This window comes from Dendropsophus ebraccatus, chromosome 3, assembly GCF_027789765.1.
Source record: "Dendropsophus ebraccatus isolate aDenEbr1 chromosome 3, aDenEbr1.pat, whole genome shotgun sequence".
NCBI lineage: Eukaryota > Metazoa > Chordata > Amphibia > Anura > Hylidae > Dendropsophus > Dendropsophus ebraccatus.
In genome coordinates, this window is record NC_091456.1 from 53,459,369 (window position 1) to 53,483,667 (window position 24,299).

Below are 24,299 nucleotides of genomic sequence, written 5' to 3' on the forward strand. Positions count from 1 at the left end.
TCAAACCTGACAGCTGCACTTAGATGCTGTGCTCTCCGTGTCCCTGGTGTCTAGTGGGACGGATCTCCCCCCCGCGATGCGATCACGGGGGGGAGATCCGTTCTTCTGCCCGTGCCGGGCCTCAGCGTTCTAGTTAAAGTAAAAAAAAAAGTAATAAAGTGTTTTTATTAATAAAAAATCCCCTCCCCTAATAAAAGTCCAAATCACCCCCCTTTTCCCATTTTATAAATATAAATAAATAAATAAATAAACATATTTAGTATCGCCGCACACGTAATCGGCCGAACTATTAATTAATCACATTCCTGATCTCGCACGGTAAACGGCGTCAGCGCAAAAAAATTCCAAAGTGCAAAATTGCGCATTTTTGGTCGCATCAAATCCAGAAAAAATGTAATAAAAAACGATCAAAAAGTCTTATATGCGCAATCAAGGTACCGATAGAAAGAACGCATCATGGCGCAAAAAATGACACCTCACACAGCCCCATAGACCAAAGGATAAAAGGGCTATAAGCCTGGGAATGGAGCGATTTTAAGGAACATATATTTGTTAACAATGGTTTGAATTTTTTACAGGCCATCCGATACAATATAAGTTATACATGTTATATATCATAGTAATCGTAACGACTTGAGGAACATACATAACAAGTCAGTTTTACCATAGGACGAACGGCGTAAATGCAAAACTCCCCAAAATCAAAACAAATTAGTTTTTTTTTCAATTTGACAGCGCAAATGATTTTTTTCCGGTTTCGCAGCATATGTTATGGAAAAATAATGCCTGTCATTGCAAAGTACAATTGGTTTCGCAAAAAATAAGCGCTCATATACGTCTCTAGGTGAAAAAATGCAAGCGCTGTTGACTTTTAAACTTAAAATGGAATAAGCAAAAGCGCAAAAACGAAAATTGGCTTTGACCTTAAGGGGTTAAACAAATAAAGGGGGTACTAGTGGCACAGGACTTAATCCAGGTCCAAACAACGGATATAGAAAGAATAATGCAGCACTTCAAGGGGGGGGGGGGGGGGAAACTTTAAGTGTTTATTCCACTAGTTGGCATACAAAGTGCAATGTTTCAATTCCATCACAGGGTCTTGAAAAAGATTTTTTCCACCCAGTCTGGTGGGATTATCTATCTATCTCCTATCTATCTCTTATCTATCTATCTATCTATCTATCTATCTATCTATCTCCTATCTATCTATCTATCTATCTATCTATCTATCTATCTATCTATTATCTATCTATCTATCTATCTATCTATCTATCTCCTATCTATCTCTTATCTATCTATCTATCTATCTATCTATCTATTATCTATCTATCTCCTATCTATCTCTTATCTATCTATCTATCTATTATCTATCTATCTATCTATCTATCTATCTATCTATCTCCTATCTATCTCTTATCTATCTATCTATCTATCTATCTATCTATCTATCTATCTATCTATTATCTATCTATCTCCTATCTATCTCCTATCTATCTATCTATCTATCTATCTATCTATCTCCTATCTATCTATCTATCTATCTATCTATCTCCTATCTATCTCTTATCTATCTATCTATCTATCTATCTATCTATCTATCTATCTCCTATCTATCTATCTATCTATCTATCTATCTATCTATCTATCGTCATTAATATCTTATGCTGTTTATCTCTAATGCAATATTCAGGAGCTACAGACTACTTGTCTAGTGACCGGTCCTCAAAGGCCCTCAGTTGGGATAGACATTAAAACATAAAAATATGGGTGCATCTATCATACCAAGTCAATGACTATCGTGAGCCTGAATTGTCATTATAGCCATTATAATCCTTTTCATTGCCTTAACGTATGAGCAAATTGTCCTTTTATTACTGTAATCAATAATGTGGAGGTAAAAGGTCTTGTATTTCACAGTTGCGATTATATCAGACCGTCATCTACGACCTGATTCTCTTATAGTAGCACACGCTTTCATTAACTAGTGCAAAGCAGTTGAGAGATATATGATATAGCGTTCTCTTCAATCAGCTATGGCTGAAACCTGAAGTAACTTGACACCTTGAATGTTATTCTGGCTTCAACAGAGAGAGAGAATCTGGCTGCTGCCGCAAAGGGTGATACAGAGATGCTTTATGAAACAAAGGCAATAAAATATTCAAAAATGCTAATTTTTCGGCTGTAAGTGTAGCCTTTCTCTGCTTGAGAAAGGCTACACTGACAGCCGAAACGTTACATTGGTGTGATTAAAAAGTGAAGTTCCTTTGAATGTGCTATCTCCAACATTGTTCTGGTCAGTATTTTGCAACCAGAACAAGGAGAGGATTGAAAAAACAGAAAGGCTATGCTCACACACTGTTAAAATTAAGTGGATGGCCGTCATTTAACGGCAAATAACAGCCGTTATTTCAAAACAATGCCCGTTGTTTTAAATTAGCCGCAGTTATTTGCCATTATATGGCAGCCATCCACTCAATTTCAAATGTGTGAACATAGCCTTTCAGTATTTTCAATCCACTGCTACTTTTGGTTGCATAATACTGACCAAAAAAACTGATTAACTGAAAACAGAACCTTCTGGTTTTCTGCTGACAAACTCTGTGGGCAGCCACACAACACCTACTACCGGAGCTACTGCATTGGATATGTATTGTTACATGGCACCTATTCAAATGAATAGATAAATTTGTAATGCATGATTATGCCAAGCTCAGCAGAGCTATGGTTGTACTTTGCAGTGTCAGAAAAGATGTCTGGAAAATGAGTAAGCTGATCTTAAAAGAAAAAGACTACATGTAAGCAATGTATACAAGCACATACCAATTTCCAGGGCGGCTTTTCACACTAGAGGTCAAATCAGAAGATTTATTATTTATTTGTCCCATAAATCCACACAACTTGCCATCCTATTTTATAGTTGCGCATTGTTCCTAACATAAAACATCTGCATGACCCACAGCGTTTTATGGCCTGTTTCAGGTTAATAGATCCAACATTAACCTTTTTTGCTAATCTGTAAGTCTTTTTATAGTGGCTAACTGCTGTGACTTCATTCCGCACTGGGTGCAGGAAGCCAGGCTGCTACCAGTCATGCATACATGATTTATGACACAATCCCAATTGCCAGTGTATAGTGAGCCTGCCTAGAAGCCATACATAGATGGGTAATTGTACACTGCTAATAGCATTTGCTTTGTTAATAGCTTCTATTCTACAGATCTTTATTCTTTAAATATCATAGTATGGATATTAATCTACGAACTATATGGCCATCAACAGGAGTGGAGGTATTTGAAGTTTTTTTCCCAACTATTATATTTTATGACCTATAGAAGGGAATGGTCATAAAACCTTAATTGATGGGGGTCCCTGCAGACATATCCAAAACAACAGGCTGGTTTAGTTACCAGGCCTAATACAGTATTTTTGCTTAGTATTTTAGTACTCATATTGCAACCAAAACCAGGAATGGATTAAAAACACAGAGGTAGACTAAGTTCACACAATGTTAAAATTTAGTGGATGGCCGTCATTTAACCAACAATTCTGGCAATTCTGGCTGAAGTACTCAATCAAGAGTCTCCACTGATGCCCCCAAAACTTTAAATATGCAAAACAAGAGTCCGTGGAGCCTCAGTTACGAGTCTCAAAACACGGGATAGCCAGATATCTCTAGCCTGTTGCCGCTATGATGGGGAGAGCACCACACCACCCTGATAAATAACCCCTTAAGTCCCACTCGGTTGCAAGTATTGGAACATAGACAGGGAAACAACAGGGTGGCCCCTTTTGTCAATGTCTAACTCAAGGTGCGAGTATTGCGATCATGACAAGGGCTTGCAAAGGCAGGCTTCCACCCACAGACAGCCGTTTCGGGGTTTTTGCCCCTCGTCAGTGTGGGGTAGGATTCTGGCTAGTTGGGGCAATGAAAAATCAACCAACAAAACACAGTAATCACTGAACTCAAGGAGAACAGCGAAAAAAATTCCAATGAAGTACTCAATCAAGAGTCTCCACTGATGCCCCCAAAAATTTAAATATGCAAAACAAGAGTCCGTGGAGCCTCAGTTACGAGTCTCAAAACACGTAACTGAATTTTTTTCGCTCTCCCCATCATGGAGGCACCCCGTTGGCAACAGGCTAGAGATATCTGGCTATCCCGTGTTTTGAGACTCGTAACTGAGGCTCCACGGACTCTTGTTTTGCATATTTAAATTTTTGGGGGCATCAGTGGAGACTCTTCATTGAGTACTTCATTGGAATTTTTTTCGCTGTTCTCCTTGAGTTCAGTGATTACTGTGTTTTGTTGGTTGATTTTTCATTGCCCCAACTAGCCAGAATCCTACCCCACACTGACGAGGGGCAAAAACCCCGAAACGGCTGTCTGTGGGTGGAAGCCTGCCTTTGCAAGCCCTTGTCATGATCGCAATACTCGCACCTTGAGTTAGACATTGACAAAAGGGGCCACCCTGTTGTTTCCCTGTCTATGTTCCAATACTCGCAACCGAGTGGGACTTAAGGGGTTATTTATCAGGGTGGTGTGGTGCTCTCCCCATCATAGAGGCACCCCGTTGACAACAGGCTAGAGATATCTGGATATCCCGTGTTTTGAGACTCGTAACTGAGGCTCCACGGACTCTTGTTTTGCATGGCCGTCATTTAAGTCCTAGACGACCCTGGACGTAGGGTTACGTCATGGAAGTCTTTCCCCAGACGACCCATGACGTAACTCTACGTCCTGGGTGTTTCTCCCACTATGAAGCGCGCTCCGGAGCGGAGCGCGCTTCACAGCAGGTGGGGGCCGGCTGCAGTGAGCAGCCGGGACCTCATTGGTAATGACACGCTGCAGCGATCGCGCTGCCGCGTGTCATTAACCCCTTAAACGCCCTTAGTCCCCTGTCACTTACCGATCGGGACCCCCGCAGTGTGACTGCGGGGGTCCCGATCGTTGAAACGGACCGCCGGAGGTCTCTCACCTGCCTCCGTGCGGTCCGATCGGCGATCTGCTGCACTAAGCCTGCACAGGCAGGCTCAATGAGCAGATCGCCGATAACACTGATCAATGTGATCAATCATCAGTGTAGAAATCACTAGTGTATGTAGAAGTCCCCCAAAGGGACTTCAAATGTGTAAAAAAAAAAAAAGTACCCCAAAACCCCTCCCCCAATAAAAGTTGAAATAACCCCCCCTATCCTATTATATAAATAAAACATAAAAATAAATAAATAGATAAACATATAATATACCGTAGCGTGCGTAATTGTCCGATCTATTAAAACATAACAAGCTTCATTGCGAGCGGTGAACGGCGTACACGAAAATAGGGAAAAAAGTGCGCAGATTACCGATTTTATGTTACATTATATATTAAAAAAAATCAATAAAAAGTGATCAAAACGTCCGATCTTCACAAATATGGTATTAATAAAAACTAGAGATCATGGCGGAAAAAATGACACCCCATACAGCCCCGTAGGTGAAAAAATAAAACCGTTATAAGCGTCACAATAGGCCCATTTTATTCATATTTAATTGCCAAAAAAAGGATTTCATAAAAAAAATACATATATAACATTAGAGAATCTGTGTAACCTGCATATGGTTGTGTTCAGACTTACCTATAGAATAATGGTATCATGTCGCTTTTACCATATAGTGTATTACGTAGACACAGGAACCCCCCAAATGTTACCATATTGCATTCTTTTTTACGATTTCACCTATTTATATCTTCATAAATAATATATTTGGAATTCCATCATAGATGTTATGGTAAAATGAATGACGCCATTACACAGTACAACTATTCCTGTAAAAAACAAGCACTTACATGGCTTGTAGATAGAAAACTGAGAGTTCTAGAGCTCTTAGAAAGGGGAGGAGGGAAAAACGAAAACACTAAGATCAAAATTTGCGCGGTCCACTGGGTCATTTTGGGCCTGGTCCTCAAAGGTTTAATGGCAAATAATTTCTGTTATTTTAAAACATCGGCCGTTGTTAGGAAATAACGGCCATTATTTGTCATAAAAGGGCGGCCATCCTCTAAATTTCAACAGAGTGTGAACATAGCTTTCCTGTGTTTTTTAATCCCCTCCTGGTTTTGGTTGCCATATGAGGACCAAAATACTGAGCAAAAATACTGTGTGTGAACCCATCCTTATACAGAAACCGTGAGTCTAGGCAATAAACTGAGTCAATGAGGCAAACCAGAGTAATAAAACCAGAGGACAAAAATACAGACCAAGTCAGGAGACAAACACGTAGTCAAGCACACAAGCAAAAATCAGATTACCAATAGATCAGGATAGCAAATAAGAGGGTAATAAGCAAGTATAGGCACACTATATACGCTTTAGCAGGCATCAAGCATAGAGAATGACTAAGTTTTAAAGGAAGCCAGGTCCCGGTCTCAGAGGTAATCGGTGCAGACAGACAAGGACTTAGGGCCTTATTCCACAGGAAGATTATTGTTCAGATTATCGTTAAGTCTTTCGAATCTAAGCGATAATCGTTTGGTTGAATAGCAGTTAACGATTAGCGACCGAATAAGAAATCGCTGATCGTTTAATAAGACCTGGACCTATTTTTATCGTTGCTCATTCGCAAATTGTTCGCATTGAATAAGTCGTCGTTCGGTCATTCGCAGTAGTGATGAATGCAATAGCAATGGCAAGACGACTGCAAGAACGATCATAAGTAACGATCATCGTTCCATGTAAATGGGTGAACGATTTCACGTCTTTCGCAATAGCGATCATTTAGATTGTTTATCGTTAACGATTATGCAAAAGGTAATCGTCCCGTGGGATAGGGCCCTTAGACAGGGATGTCAATCACTGGCAAGGAGTTAACCATTTAGGTGCTGGTAGAAATCACTTTAGAAAATGCACGGGCGTTAACCAGGATTCAATTCAGCTAGCCCAAGGCAGAATCAACCCATGTTCACACTAGAAATATACAGAATCATCATGGCTGCATTTCCCCTAACGAAGAAAGCCGCCAGGGTGTGCCCTGGAGAGGGAAATTGCCAATTTATTTTTTTCTAATTGTTGGATTCTAATTAATCCTTAGAATAGGTCATAAATATTAGTTTAATGGCAGACTGGCACATAACACTTCCCCCAGACTACGTTTGGTCAATAAATGTCATGCCATGGGTATGCTACAATATAAGACAGAATACATTTTGAGGCTAGCTTCACGCACAGTAAAATAATGTAGCAGAAGGAAATTGTCGGTCTCCAGCTTCTTTAAAATTCCAAATCTTCATTCACAACGTCAACATCTAAAATTAAAACTTTAAAAGGCCATGATTAAGAGATGTTTACCTCGCAACGCGTCGGTGTGTCTTTTAAAGTTTTTAATTTAGATGTTGACGTTGTTAATAAAGATTTGGAATTTTAAAGAAGCTGGAGACCGACAATTTCCTTGCTGCTACATGAATGTACGGGATACGGCCCGCAATAAAGGTCCCTCATGCTTCTAACCTGTAAATAATACCAGAATACGGCCATAATTTTGAGTAAAAATAGAACAATGTGTGAATAGGTGAAAAAAGTCTGTTTACAAAAATTCAATTCTGTCAGTTTTTCTCTACAGTGATTTTTTTTTTTTTTTTACTTTTTGTGAACATGGTCTTAAAGATATCCTGACATATAATGGTGATGGCCACCAGAACATGATGTGAATGTGACCCAACTACTCAGGAACTGTTCAAAGCAGGAGAGGTTTTCGATGTTAGGCTATTGCTACTGCTCTGGACAGTTTCTGTCATGAACAGAGGTGGCAGCAGAGAGCTCTGTGCCAGACTAGAAAGAATACACTACTACCTGCAGGACATACAAAAGCTGATAAGTACTGGAAGACTTGAGATTTTTTAAATATAAGTAACTTACTAATTTGTATAACTTTCTGACACCAGTTAATTTGAAAAAATAAATAAATAAAATCCCTAGAGTACCCCTTTAATGACACTTCAAGACACACATCCAAACCAAACATTCTGTATAAACACGTAATCATGTTATATTATCAATAAGACCTAATAGCATGCACCCCATTCCCTTCAGCAAAATATTCAGCAAAAATTAATCTGAGCCACCTAGCAGTCTTAATCATATGTTTTCATTTGTTCCAATGTGCATTGTGGACCTCAGTCATGTCTGAGCAAGAAGGGGGCACCATACTGGAAAAGATCACGCAAACTCCTTTTAGTAAAGTGATTCCCCTTTAAGTATCATGTGTTTGTCTACTGCGTATTGTGCAAATGATCAGAGAGGAAGCCTTGAAAGTGCTCTTCTAACAGCATCTCATTTACAGAGTCTACTGTTAATTGAACATTAACCATCAATTGAGTCTGGGTGCATAACAAATTGAATTTAGGTGGCTGTAGTGCAGCTTAAGTGGTTATAAAGCTGAAAATGCAGCATTCCAATATTGGCAACGCACAAACTAAGAAATATATTTTAATAAGAAGGCATGATACATTTTTAATTAAACTTTTCCTGAGCACAATTACTATTTTTACTCCCGAGACTTTTGTTAAAGCAGTTTCCTTACTGAGCCGTCTACTTGACATAGTAAACGCCTCTCATGTGCCATTATATATAACTAAAGCCACTTAAGTTTAAAGCACTAGACTATATGAATGTATTGCTAACACAAATTATAAATCCTGTATTTCAACAGGTATATATGCCTGATGTCAGCACACCTAATATTATGCATATAGGGGCCTGGCCGTTACTGAGACTCCATCGCGGCTGTCTCACTATTATGACAGAGCAGTCCAGTTACCATAAAGTAGAAAATAAATTCCGCACTTTCATCTGCAATATTTTAGCAGACCAGCTTTTAGCAATATAAATGAGTCTGGGTTTAGTTTTAGACTAATAAATGTGCTATCTCCTGCGTTCCCCTCTGATCTGCACTTAAGGTTAATAGGACTTTGCATTGGAGGCTCAGTGCAGCTTGAGTTTAGTATCTCAGCTTTGTATAGGACATTGTTCTTAGAATTATGCCACTGTAAATGTAACTGGTTAGAGTGCCTTTTTATCTTGGGATGTTGATTTTAGTGCAATTCTGCACGATAACGGTCGCATTTGAGCGATAATCGTTTCGTGTAAGCATAGTGAACGATCAAGCGACGAGCGAGAAATCATTCATTTTGATCTTCTCAAATCGTCGTAGGTCGTTCGCAAAAAATTTGCAGATCGTTTTGTGTAAACAGTCTTTTACCGATTTAACCTATGTGCAAGATAGGCTTAAGCGATCGCAATAAGATATTCTATACGATTTTCCATATGATATATCGTTCTGTCTAAACGCTGATCGTTATCAAAAACAAATCGTTATTTCGAAACCGTTAATCGTACGATCGGGTGAATTCTCGCTCCGTGTAAACGCAGCATAAAATGTCAATTCTAAATTTGCCTAGTCTAGTCTACGATGAAACTAACTACTAATCTAGCACATTTAGGCTGTCGCTTTGTTGGACCAGGTGAAAAAATGGCAAAAAAACACATAATGCATGTGGAACAAGTCATTTCAGTTCAAAATTCTGGAACACTGGCAATAGTAAATCTTCCCCAATATTGTTTTCCTTGTTCTATCTGATGTCACACCTTCTTTTTGTTGTAATAAGTCAGGTGTTCTTCAAATTAGGTTGTCATGTAGTTGGTTTTAATTTCCTTTATTTTATTATTTTTTTTAGTTAACCCTTTATGGATAAATCCCTGTATACAGTATGGAATAGATATCAGTAATGTTAAGCAGCTGATTCTATGTAACAATGTGCAGCTTCTTCAGATTAATCCTGTTTCTATGGGAATGGAAGAGGCCAGCAAACATAATGGGGCATATTTATTAGTAATGTCTAACCCAGTAATGACAGGAAGAACATTCACCATATTTATCACTGTGTGCAGTGTTTGGCTCAGTATTTTACATCAGTTTTTCATCGGTTTTTCCCTCTGTAGGTTCCACTCTTGGTTTCACAGAGCGCTTGACACACCACAGGAAAGTGCCAGGAGCGCTCCCCATCACACATTGCCTCAGCAACATTGAGAAAGACCCTGGATAGGGTTGAAACGTCCAGTCCCTAACTTGTATCATTGGATCACACCCAGGAGTTGTTTTAGAAAAAGTATTGTTATTTACCTGGCCTTGCCCTTCTTTGCACGCTGTTAATAAACATTTGAACATTTTTGCATATGAAAACGAGTGCTACAGAGTCTTTGTACTGGATTATATTTGGGTCTTTGCCTGTCTGTGAAAAGCACCAACCATTTGGTTTCCTGTTGTGCAGCCCTAACTCTTCGGTCTACGCCCGTCTGTAAGAAGCACCAACCCTTTGGTTTCCTATTGTGCACCCTTAACTCTTCGGTCTACTCCCGTCTGTAAGAAGCACCAACCATTTGGTTTCCTGTTGTGCACCCCTAACTGTTCGGTCTATGCCTGTCTGTAAGAAGCACCAACCATTTGGTTTCCTGTTGTGCACCCCTAACTCTTCGGTCTACGCCCGTCTGTAAGAAGCACTAACCATTTGGTTTCCTGTTGTGCACCCCTAACTCTTCGGTCTACGCCCGTCTGTAAGAAGCACCAACCATTTGGTTTCCTGTTGTGCACCCCTAACTCTTCGGTCTATGCCCGTCTGTAAGAAGCACCAACCATTTGGTTTCCTGTTGTGCACCCCTAACTCTTTCTGCCACTCTGGTTTTGGCTTACAAATTCTGATAGAAAATGCTGCTGCATAAAACCAGCCTAACAGAAATGGCAGACACCTTCTTCCTACGTATGCTACCATTTAGTTGGCTATATTTTAGACCAATATTTTGTGTCAAAACGTTGGTGCTCTCCGTCAACAGACTTAAGCGTTACTGTCATATAAGGAATTTTACTAGTCTGCGTGACATGTCACATTCTTTTTTTAATTACGGTAATGCTTTAAAGCATTCCATCTCTCCTGACCGCTTACAAAGCTGACAGCACCGCTGGATAGATATTAATGAACATTATACGGCCCGATCTGCTAGCCGACTATCAGGCAGCAAGGGCTGCACGGACATCGTTAGCTATATCTGTGCAGCTCTTGCCTTTAGTGTAAAATAATAAAGTATTAACTCTCCTTACCACATTCCCTGTTGTCTGCAGCTCTGCCTTCTGTTCCAGTCTCTGCACTGACAAGCCAGACTGATTGACTGTCTCGGCCAGTGATTGGCTGAGTGGCTGCGGTCTGTCAGTGCAGAGACTGGAACAGAAGGCCTCCGGGGACAACAGGGAATGTGGTAAGGTTAGTTAATACTTTATTACTTCATACTACAATCATCAGCTGTCAGCCGCGCATCACTATTACACGAAGCAATGCGCACCCAGCGATTTTAGGTCTGGGCCTAAAGAAATGATCAGCCAATTATCTCTTTATCGGCCAAATCGGCACAAGGATGCATAGTGGTGCTAGGGCCCACAGAACAATAGGACCCAGCCTTTTTGACGCTGTTCACAGCCCAAAAAAGGTGCTTTTTTGTGCAAATAAAAAACTGACACAGGCAACAAAGGTGCCACCAGCTCAGTAGATGGTCAGGAGGGTGACAAATTTTCTTTTCCAGTCGCCTTTCTAGAAGCTTCACATGACGTTTGCCAATTTTCTGGAACAATTTGCACCAGACATCAGGCACATTTGCCTTAGTAGATGAAAACACGATCCCTTTAGTGTGACATTGAGGCAGATACAGTGTGTCAGCGGCACTGTGATACATGTATTGATCCTCATTTGTTGTTCATATACCTTGGAATAGGTCTAACTTGCACCGTGTTCAGCTCTGGGCTGCTTTCTAATGGTAAAGCAGTATTTAAATAGTAAACAGTTTGGATGAGAGGGTAGATGGGATTTTTCCCTTGACGGTTTTCAGCAGTAACATATGTATCAGGCACGTATGAACCTTCATACATTTTTAAAAGTATCTATTCAGTTCTTTGAAATCAGGATGCATTTGTGTCTGCGACTAAGAGCGGTTGCTATGGCGACTCCTTCCCCTGCTTGCTGCCCACTGAATCCACCATACAGTTCACTCTCTGTATTGCTAAGAACCCGGTAATCACTGCTCTGCCGCAGCTATTATGTGCTCTCCAATATTCTGCATGCGAGGTCAGATTTACTAATTTACTAAAACATACATATAGGCACAGATTTATCAAAGGGTGTAAAATTAAACTGCAAAATGGTTGAGGACAAGAAACAGGAAAACTCAATGACTGAACTGAAACGTACCAGCGGTGTAAGGACCAGTTCACATGGAGCAAAAGCAGCGGAATTCCATGGTAGAACCCTTCGCCAGGGAATCCCGCTTGCCTCAGTCTCACACAGTGTGTCTATTGGAGAGCTCACATGCCTCCTCTTCCTTCGCTCTCATCTCAAAGAATTGAAATGTCCGGAGAGCGACAGAAGCGCAGACGTGAGCCCTCCCATTGCGCCGCTTTTGCTCCGTGTAAACTGGCCCTTATAATGGCGGCTACTCATTGCTTTTAGACTTTGGGTAGCCCCACTGCATGCATCCAGCTTTACATGGAAGGTGACTGATCTTCCAAGCTGGCTTTCTAAACATGGGAGTGATGAAGAAATATCAATTAAATTATAGAAGATCCAAATCATACCAGATCTAGAAGGTTTGCTCAGTTCCACAGAACATTTCCCTTCCTAGAATTCCCTGCTTTTCTCACAATCTAGACACCCAGATCATAGAAACGGTTCATTACTTTACTAAAGGGCTAAAGATTCCACAGTGTCTCTTTTTCTTAAAAACTTTCTTATTTTTTCTTCCCCACTTTCTGTCCAGCCTTTTCCCCTATCTCTCTTTATGAATGACATTGGAAGGAAAGCTGTGTGTGTCAAAGTAGATCTGGCTACAGAAAGAGTAAATGTAGTCCTATAGCCATTGACGTAAATGGCTAACCACCTAATACATAAATAAGTGTGGGGCCCTGTATGATATATATATATGTGCTCCAAGGCTATGTTCACATAGCGTATGAGACCGGCCGTTCTGTGACATGGCCGGGACACGGACTGGCCGATCCCTGAAAAGATCCTCCTGGCCGGTACTGCAGTACTGACCAGATTATGTTTTCAGCTGCAGGGTTCTGATGCAGGCGCATCCGTACGCACCACCATCAGAACTCTCCACTGCATGCTATGGAGTGAGCGGCCGGAGCCGCTTGCTCCATAGTGTGCACTGACATGGTTTTCTGCGGCCGCTATTCACATATCAGTTGTTTGCAGCGCCACAAGTGATCCCGGCTATGTGTACACGCTCCAGCCGGGATCCCATAGAAGAATAGGCAACGTATCTTTTCACAAAAAGTATGGCCGTTGTTGCCATTTTAACAACGGACATAATTTTACGAAAAGATACGCTGTGTGAACATGGCCTAATAGTGCATATGGATAGAGAAAAAAACAGAAGACAAACCCCTTGAGGGCAAACAGCTTTAAAAGTATTTCCATTAAAAACGGAAGAATATTGAAGAGGAAAAACCTGTATATATACATGTAAGAATAAACAGATGAAGGGGTAGAACGGCACTGTGTTGACTTGCAGTCAATAAGCTTCAAGCTTGAGGGTGCGCGACTCAGGTAACCGACCCCCGGTACCTTCAGGATAGTAATGTAGAAAGGGAAGAGACGGCACTCCAGGAAAAGGGTGTATTTTATTCACCCAACACGTGTGGCAACAGAGACTGCTTGAGAAAGACTCTAGAGCAGAATCGAAACGTTGCCACACGTGTTGGGTGAATAAAATACACCTTCACTTTATTCCTGGAGTGCCGTCTCTTCCCTTTCTACATTACTATACATGTAAGAAGATAACTGTAATTGACACTAATACTATGTGCTATATAGAACTGTCAGATCAGTATGAACAGATATGTTTGTATTAGTATTGTGTATTTTCAAAACTATATAGAGCACTAGGACCTTTTCCTCCATAACAGATTTATGTAAATGACTATAAAGGCACTTTCCCTGTACATTAGTTAATGAGACCAGCTGTGCTGCTGATCCATACAACACCCTGAAGAACATTCACACTCCATCCTTAATGTGACCAGCTGTCCATATAGCGAACTAAGCACTTATGTTCTACATTCTTAGAAAAGACTAACATAGCAGTACACCATACTCTGGTGTAAACCTGGTGGCTGCAGCTCAATAGCCACATGCAAGGGCCTATAAACCCCTAGATGATGAATGTTCAAGAATAGAAATGAGCTACACTTGTACCAATTTCTTGGCAAGCTTACGATGCATCAACAGTTGTGTTGCGATTGAACCATGGCCCGATTCCGGCGTAGGGCGCTGGTCTACCTCCGTGCTGGTCTTCACCAACAGGGGGGTGAAGCACTGGAGGCAGGCCCACCTGTCTGTATGTGGGAATCGGGCTTTGGTTCAAAAAAAGGGCCACTGCACCAGCATCCCCGTGCCGGCACTGATCTATCCATGTAAAAATAACCGTTGGTACATTCGCTTTAAAGAGGCTACCACTTCAAGAACTGCACACATGGTCATGGTCTAGTACACACTCATGACAGAAATCATGACTCCTACAACACTTGCGGTACCAATATCCTTTAATGGATCTCTCATGTCAAGTTCCAGGTTATTCGAGGTTCCCTATGCACTCCACATACCGCTCTACTAATGTCCCAAAATGGCACAGAAAGGAGGCACATATAGGCAGGGCCGATTCTGGGGACTCTGCCGCCTGAGGCAAACCTCAGGCGGCCGCCCCCTCGTTAGCGCCCGACCCCCCCCCCCCATAGCAAGCCTAAAACACTGAACCCCCCAACCCCCCGCCGGAGACCCGATCGCCACAGCGCGAGCAACTAGCGCTCACCTCCCTACATCTGGTCCGGACTGCTCCGGTGCTCCCTCCCGTTGCTGCTGCTGCCACCCCTAATGGGAGATCGCCTCGTCCGGACCTGTGGAGATCCCTCCTGGAGACCCGATCGCCACAGAGCGACCCCATTTGACCCCAGGCACTCACCACAGCAGCGAGGAGAGCTGCTGGGTGACGTCGGGCGGTCGCGGGAGCCCGGCGGGACAGTGGTGAGCGTGAGCAGCAGGACAGGTGAGCAGCTGCTGTCATTTTTGTTAGGTGAATCTTAACAAAAATGACAGCAGGGGGAACGTTCTGCTGCCTCCTGCAGGACCGCATAATCTGCCGCCTGAGGCGGAATACTCATTCCGCCTCATGGCAGAAGCGGGCCTGCATATAGGGAGATCTAATCCTGACTAGTGGATTTCACAGTTCTACACTAAGGTGCTGAGATTTCCACCATGACATAAACACAAGGTTTGAAGATAAACCAAAAAACAGTAGCTCTACTCCCACTGCCATTACCGAACAGAAACAGAAACAGTAGCGCCTCCAACACCAGTGGCCCATAACTTTACTGTGCAGTCAGACCCACAAACAATATAACTGAGCATAACAGTATACATGAATATACACATAACCCTGGAACAAAGTACACTATCCCACTTCTACAACTATGCAAAAGTCAGTTCAAATAAGAACAGTGCACCGACCTACATGAATCAATCCAAGAAGTGTTGTCATGCAGTTCCAGACCATGAAAGAAAGTTCATTCACAGGTTCCACATGTTCCTAAAGTTAATACCTATTGTCATACAATTGTATTTCACTAGATCTATCTGTCTATGCAATTCAGTGGAGTGAATATAATAGCAGGTATGTGATGTCATCATGGTTTAAGCCATCTAAATTCCCTATTTTCTCATCTTTATTATCAGTTGAATAGTTCAGCCAGTCTATCTGAAATATAAGAGAGGAAAGGAAATGGACGATGTTCTCTGGAGACTGCCCAGACACAAGTCCATATTAAAATATCGGATTCACAACACCAGATGTGTAAAGCAACCTACTTACACGAAAGAGGAGACTTTTATTATAGCTAAAAAAGAAACCGTTAATAATGACTCTACCTTTACAGCTTGTTTCCAGTGTTCAAGCTGTCATGCTTATACAGTATGTATTAAATAGTTCTATGTTAGAACACTCTAAAATATTTAACTACATTTTGAAATAGATTGGGGATCTAGGATGTTCAGAAACTCATACAAATACACAAGGAACTTTAAAAGTCATAAAATCCTGTCTAGGCTTCCCCTAAGATAAAAAGATTGGCATAATGGCACTTAAATAGGGAAAAAGTTACTTTTAAAATGAACTGTTTAATAAATCCCCCCCCAATCAGATCCTTAGCAAAACTATTATTATTATTATTATTTATTTATTTATTTATAAAGCGTCCTTAACTCCAGAGGGTTATACAAGCAATAATGGTAACCAACTGGAACATAACAAGATCAAAAACACATTGCATGAAGGCAAATGGCAGGCCGGTATATGGGAGAAGAGGACCCTGCCCGTGAGGGCTTATTTTTATTGTAAATGGGAAAATATACATCAAGCACTGACTTCCTTTTGCCAAAGTGAAGTTAGTGTCTGGTGTATGTTTTCTACTTGAGATTGTGTGGGAGGGACTCATTATATTAAAGTTTATTTATTAATTGGAAAGAGGACATATCAGCTTTCCTATTTTAGCAAATATTAGTATAAGTATACTAATATGTATATTAAAATTAGGTATGAATTACAACCTAAAGAAAATAGCTTCTTTCAATTTGTTATTTGATTTTTAACTCAACAATCAGTGATTTAAAAGCTAGGAATATGAGTTAAAAAAAGTTTAAAAGGTTAAAAAGTCTAAAACTGTAATATCCATTTCCTAATTCGTTTCAACATCTGATATTAAGGAGTTTGTAACCTGCTCCTAGTTTCATACTTGTTTCATGTGGATGTTTCCTTCCCAGTAAGACATGCTACATGGTATTGTCCCATCACACAATGTACACCAATGGTGCCCAAGTGACCCCTTAGACTAATTTATTCTGTTCGAGGATCTGTGGGAGTTCACTGGGAATGCTGCACTATTCTTAATGCAAGCTTCTAGCAGAGCCTTAAACACAAATGTAAAAATAAGCTAACACATGCCTACTGTTAGAAGAGGGAAGGGGAGAGCTGAGAGAACTGACAGCGGGCAGGAGCCATGTGATATCAGATCAGACAATAGACCCGACCCTTCGTATTATCAGAGGATCTCATTGCTGGTCCGGAAGGGTTGATCGTGACAGGTACATTTCAAATTAAATGGAGGGGTGGAGTTTGGGGAAAGTATACCTATAACTTCGGTCTTCTAGCTGTCTTCACTATCACCGCTCAGCCAATCAGTGGCTGGGGTGGGACACTGCTAAAAAGCAGACTCTGCCAATCAACAGGAGCACTGTTGTCTCGCCTCTGCCACTGATCGGCTAAGTAGTGATAGTAGCGGGCCAGACTGTCACTTTCCGATTAACCAGGTACCCTTCAATGGGGCTCATTACTCAAGTCAAACACTTAAGCATTGAAAAAACTCTCATCTCGAGTAATGAGCACTCAAGTATTTTGGTGCTCGCCCATCTCTACTAAAGATCTTTCCTTATCAATAAATTGATATACATAAATTTTAAATATGTGAAAAAGCAATAGATAGATAAAGTGGGTTCTAGAGACTCATTTAGCTCCCTTTAAATGATCCATCTCTGCTTTTCCTCCAAAATTTGCTCTGCTTGTTCATTCTAGCTGCAGTGTATAAACACCAACTCCTACAAACTCACTAGAAGTTTAAAGGGGTTATCCAGCGCTTTAAAAACATGGCCACGTTCTTCCAGAGACAGACCCACTCTTGTCCCCAGCTTGGGCAGGCTTTTGCTGCTCAGTTTTATTGAAGTGAATGGAGCTTAATTGCAAACCGCATCTGAACTGGAGGCAAGAGTCATGCTGTCTCTGAAAGAAAGTGGCCATGTTTTTGTAGCACTGGATAACCCCTTTAAGAGCTGATTTCCGATGCTGCATGGACAGCATGAAACAACAAGCAACTACACCAGGGATGGAGAGCCTTTGGCCCTTTAGCTGTTGCAAAACTAAAAACCTTATCATGCATGGACAGCCAAAGCTTTGACTGTCCAGACAGGATAGCAACTGTACTTTTGCAACAGCTAAAGGGCCGAAGGTTCTCCATCCCTGGACTTAACCGTCAATTGGGAAAAGAAGATTATTAAGTAATTGCACAACATACTGATACAGAGTCTAATACCGCTCTCCTGCAGTAAGTAAAACCTTGGTAGAGTTACATACAATTCACAAGGGAATAGTTTAAAACTATCATACTGTAAAAAGACAGATTGTAAAACTGTTACTTTTTATTTTTTATGGTCTATGAACTCTGTATTCCAACATGTGCTTTACATCATCTCCCCAGAAGCCTGGAAACCATCCAAACAAAATGGCAGCACCTGTTCATCTTTTTGATAGCTGGGCCACTAGTGTCTTTCTGTTACTCCCCAAAAGCCAATGCTACAGCATGTTCAAAGCAGACAGAGCAATAAAGATGATTTTGTAAAGGGTGTCTATTGAGTAGTCAATAACTCAGGTATGGTATTGAGTTTATGATCTGTAGTTTCCAGACTGTGAAGCTCTGTGACTGACTCCATAACTAGTGGCCTGCTATAAACTAGTACTATATATTGCTCAGCCCCAGCATATGATCAATAGACTACATAATAATGGAGAATACTTCCTAATGTCCCTGGAGAATAAACAGGTCAATTTGAGATGAATACCACAAAACAGCGAAGCACTGTTCTCTGTCAAAACACATTATCACATTGGATAACTCAGAGTCGCAGTATCATAGAATATACAATATCAATCCTGGATGGGGCTTGTAAACACACGAATGCAAAAAAAAAAAAAAGATAGAAAGTGACGTGTTCCCACATTACTGCATTACCATTGTTGTAGCTCCTACATGCCCGCTTTAGCACTACATCCATCGGAACACATTTATATGAATATTTCATTTCTGACATGGTAGGTCTAAGTCTAAGATTTGCTTAGATTAGAACGGATGGATGACAAAGAAAGAATTTTGGCAGAGATAATATTTATTATGTAATATATGTACATTTAATTTATCCACGTTCCTACATTAGCCCTGCTTCTATTATTTATTAACTGTCATCCTATACAATGGTCACACAAAGATGGTCAGAGGTCTTCTACAAGGAGTCATTAGAGATAGTGTTTGGCAGCAACAGTGTGGCAAGATGTCACGTTAACTTTTCCCCTGCCCACAGGATAGGGAAAAAGTAGGAGATCGCAGGGCTCTGACGTCTGTACCCCCCGCTGATCTCCATATCGGGCGCCGACAGATTTTTTATGAATAGAACTGCGGGTACGGTGCATGAGCCCCGGCTCTATTCAGTCCTATGGAGCGACGGAAAGAGCCGAGTACACCGGAAAAGCGATGTACTTGGCTCTTTCCATTGGCTCCATAGGAATAAATAGGACCACAAGTCATGTGTCTTAATCACGGCTCTATTCATTACGCAGAAGCCAAGCCCAATATGAAGATTGGTGAGGGGAATAAAATGAAATAAATAAAAGCTTTAAAAAAATTAAATTTTAAGCAGTGCACCAAACCTTACATTTTTCTTTTCTCTGGACAACTTATTCAGAAATCACAAACATCCAATGTGTTTTTTTAGGACAAATTGGAAACCCATAATGAATCATAAAGATTATACTGAAACCATAGAAAACCATTCACTCCGAGCTGTAACATGAAGGTAGTTACAATCATAGTGACCTACTAAAGTATCAGCAGTCTAAAAGGAAATCACAGACCCCTATATTTTTTACCCTGACTGCCCAGCAATTTCTACACAGTTAGCAACCCTGACCCCAAACATTATATGGTTAATACAACCAGTTAACAGCAGTGGTGTGATGCCTGATCAACTAAGAAATGTTTTAGATTCAATAGAAGAGTTTGTGATATAGTAAGGAAGTACAGAGGACAAAAGTGTCGGTCTCCATTAGATATTAGCGAAATTCTAGCATGCTAGAGTCTAATCCAGCTCTCCAGCTGTTGCAAAGCTATGGCTGTCCAGGCATGATGGGAGTAAACCCCTGGTCTAATCTTTCAGCATTTAAATATTGGTGGCTAAAGAAGTTGGATTCAGCCCTAGGGAGTCTGGGAAAACATGGATGCAACCTATGGCAATGTTCACACAACGTATCTTTTTGTAAATGTACAGCCATTGTTGCAATCTGCACGGATGCGCCCACATCAGAACTCTGCGGCTGCAAAGTTCATACGGTCGCAGTACCGCAGTACCGGCCAGAATGATCTTTTCAGAGACCAGCCGCTCCGTGATCCGGCCTGGTCACGTTATAGCCGATCCCTTACTACATGTGAACATAGCCTCAGGCTGTATCCTTGTTTTCCAGGACTCCCAAGGGCTGCATCCAACATCTTCAGTATTCAAATGCCAAGAAATGTGAGCATGCTTGAGTTGTGCTCTATTCTTCATGCAAAATAGGCTTGCAAAGAATAGTCTGCTTCTGGTTTTGGCTTAAAAAAATCTGGCGGATAAATCTCTCTGTGTAAACGCACCCTTAATAATGGCTATGTGAACATTACAATTGCATTATAATTTAAAGGGGTTGGACACTTTATAGTAAAATTGCTCAGTATACAGTGTTAGTAACTGTACTCACTATATATATTGACAGCAGCTCCCTGTGTACCTCATAGAGCTAATATCAGGCTCCCCTACTCCAGGCTGTGTCATCCCATTATATATGCTATATGCTAAACAGCAATCCTGTCCATGATGGCGGAGCATGGAGGAGCATGTGACCATGCCCCTCCCTCTGTGTTCTACATAGGTATATATAGGCTAGGTTGAGGACAGTTAAAACTCCTAACTTTAGGTATATACCATCACAAAAGCACTAAAATACAGTTCACATTTTCCACACTATAGCAGTCTGTGTTCTCCTGGCATTTAACATGCAAATTCATAACACGTAAAAGTAAAGATATAAAAGATGGGGGAGATTTATCAAACATGGTGTAAAGTGAAACTGGCTCAGTTGCCCCTAGCAACCAATCAGATTCCACCTTTCATTCCTCATAGACTCTTTGGAAAATAAAAGGTGGAATCTGATTGGTTGCTAGGGGCAACTGAGCCAGTTTCACTTAACACCATGTTTGATAAATCTCCCCTGGTATGTAAATATGTTTGTTAATTATCTAAGGGATTTCTTACATTAAAATTATGTGTAAGTCCCCAGTAATCAATATACCCGAACGTTGGTCACATCTGTGATGGAGATTCTGGACCAAATAGTGCAACATACTGTACAATTTTGTCCATTTAAAGGGTTGACACCATGATGGAAACCATGACAAAGAAGAACAAAAGAAACTAGTGGTGTGAACCCTGTCTAAGCTTGGAATAGATATTTTTGGGGTCATGACACAATAATAAATCTATAAAGGATCTGCCAAAAACAACCAGTGACTATGTAACAGACTACACACATTAGAATATGCACATTAGCCTCACGGCTTCCATGACAGCTATGACAGAGTAAAGGGGTACTGCGGCAAAAATCTTTTTCTTTCAAATCAACTGGTTTCAGAAAATTATACAGATTTGTAACTTACTTGTATTTAAAAAATCTCAAGTCTTCCAGTACTTATTTGCTGCTGTATGTCCTGCAGGAAATGTTGTTGTCTTTTCAGTCTGACACAGTGCTCTCTGCTGACATCTCTGGCCGAGGCAGGAACTGTCCAGAGCAGGACAGGTTTTCTATGGGAATTTGCTGCTGCTCTGGACAGAGATGTCAGCAGAGAGCACTGTGTAAGGCTATGTTCACACTACGTAAAACTATGGCCGTAGTTCTCGCCGCAGAACTACTGCCGTAGTTTTGAGGGGTGGAACATAGCCTTATTTTAAATGGGATCCCGGCCGGAGCATACACACATTGTATACGCTCCGGCCGGGATCCCATGCGGGGCCGGAAAAAACTTACATGTCGCTGCAGAAAGACCTGTAAGTGCACACAGTGAAGCGAGCCGCTCCGGCCGCTTGCTTCACTGTGTGCTATGGGAAGCTCTGATGTGGGCACGCTCTGATGCGCCCGCATCAGAGCTCCGCGGCTGGAAAGATCACCCGGCCGGTACTTAAGTACCGGCCGGGATGATCCGGGCACAGACCAGCCGTTCCGTGACCCGGCCAGGGTCACGGAATGGCCTGTGTGATACGATGTATGAACATAGCCTAAGACTGAAAAAATAAGAACATTTCCTGCAGGACATACAGCATCTGATAAGTCTGGAAAGACTTGAGATTTTTAAATAGAAGTAAATTACAAGACTTTATAACTTTCTGAAACCAATTGAATTGCAAGAAGAAAAGTTTTGCTGGAGTACCCCTTTAAAATATGGCGAATTAAGCTATGACAGCCTCATGAATTCCATTCCAGACTATGCTGTGAGAAACACCTGATAGAAACTGAATAATGTGAATATAGAAAATAAAGAAGTAAATACATTTATACAGAACAATAAAGCGAATATTGAAACAATCTTATGAATTCTCCTTTCACGAACATGAAGACCTTCTTTTTTTTTTAACAAGAACGATACAAAGGCTAGATAGTATTGTTGACAGTGGAAGTAAAAGTGTGGTGTTATATAACAAATCTATTTATATGAGTAATAAGACCTGAAGTCATGCTAATCCAGACTAGGTAAACAAGAACTGCTGATACACCTGAAGGCACCTCTCGGCAAGCAATGCCTGACATCTGTGCTGTTGCAAGCAAGCGATGGTTGTGCTATAAGTAGCTGTCGCTCGGGACAGAGTGTGTACATTCCACTCTATACATACAATACTCCTTTTAATTGACCACTGACAGCTGGGACTTGGATTAGTGCTTCGGGGGCATACTTATAACAAACGCTATATAAATTGCTCATCAAAGTTCATTGCATTCAATCGGAAGGACTGATACCATCATGTATTTTGATTAATGCGATCATAGTAAAAAAAACAGATATCACACAAGGAAATAGAGTCAGTTGTGAAATATCAAAGTTTCCTACCTTTCAGTCCAAACTTGGAGTGTCTTCCAAACTTTAAGATGATCAGCATTATCACCAAGCCAGTACAGACCAAGGCCGCGATGCCGACTACAACGTAAACCTGCAAAAATTCCAGATAAACAGGTTAAAAAGAAAGTTTATCCATCACCCTTAAACATTCTGGAAAATGTGTGAGCACTTCCTACTTAGAGGGGTTGTCCCACAAAGCTTTGACGATGACTTATCCTAAAACAAGAGGGTCATGTAGTTGAAATGGAACATGCCCAATCCTTCTCTCTGGCAGGCCTTCCCATACAAATTAGAACGTTATTCAGCTCTGTCAAAATAGGCTTAGGGCCCTATTCCACCAGACGATTATCGTTCAGATTATCGTTAAATCGTTCGAATCTAAACGATAATCGTTCGGTTGAAATGCAGTTAACGATTAACGACCGAATGAGAAATCGTTGATCGCTTTATAAGACCTGGACCTATTTTTATCGTTGCTCGTTCGCAAAACGTTCGCAAATCGTTCGCATTGAATAAGACGCCGTTCGGTCGTTCGCAGTAGATAAGAACGCAATAGCGAAGAAATAGCGCAGAAAAAACAATCGCAAATAAGATCATAAGTAACGATTATCGTTCCATGGAAATGAGTGAACGTTTTCAGGTCTTTTGCAGTAGCGGTCGTTTGAGATTGGTAATCGTTAACGATTATGCGAAGGATAATCGTCCGGTGTAATAGGGCCCTAAAACTTTTCTCCAAGATGTATGGAAGCCCTATGACTGGTCTTTCAAGGTTGTGGGCAATTGCATTATTTTATTCTTATATCTAGATACCTTCCCTAGTTAACCTCTCAATATGATGTCTTATAGTTCCATACCAAGCTTCTGAATTATACATACAAATATCACACTTACTGTGATGCTGTCTTCATTCCCTCCATTAGAAACATCTGTTGAAGTGACCCCATTGTCTGTACTGGTTCCACCAATGTCATTAGAAGTAGTCTCATAATCTTAAAGTAGAAAAAATGAACACATTATTAACAAGAAATAAAGTTCATCTAAAATATTCAAGATTTCAGTTAAATCACTTTTGGACTATGTTCACACAATGTAAAAATAAGGGCAAAGAACTGCCATTATTGCAAAATAACAGCCGTTATTAATGTTCATGATCATTAATAATGGCCATTGTTTTGCAACAATGGACGTTATTTGCTTCCTTTTTTTTT

At 40.9% G+C, this 24,299-nt stretch overlaps 1 protein-coding gene across 3 annotated transcripts in view; it reads right to left on the reverse strand.

The window, feature by feature from the left end:
• The window catches only part of NTRK2 (neurotrophic receptor tyrosine kinase 2), a 168,697-nt gene that overhangs the window by 88,282 nt on the left and 56,116 nt on the right, over positions 1–24,299 (reverse strand). For all 3 annotated transcript variants that reach the window (XM_069961797.1, XM_069961796.1, XM_069961798.1), the window contains 2 exons: positions 23,983–24,080; positions 23,083–23,182 (listed from right to left, as the gene is read on the reverse strand). In XM_069961797.1, coding sequence (XP_069817898.1) covers positions 23,083–23,182; positions 23,983–24,080 — 198 coding nt within the window. The remainder of the gene's footprint in view (positions 1–23,082; positions 23,183–23,982; positions 24,081–24,299) is intronic.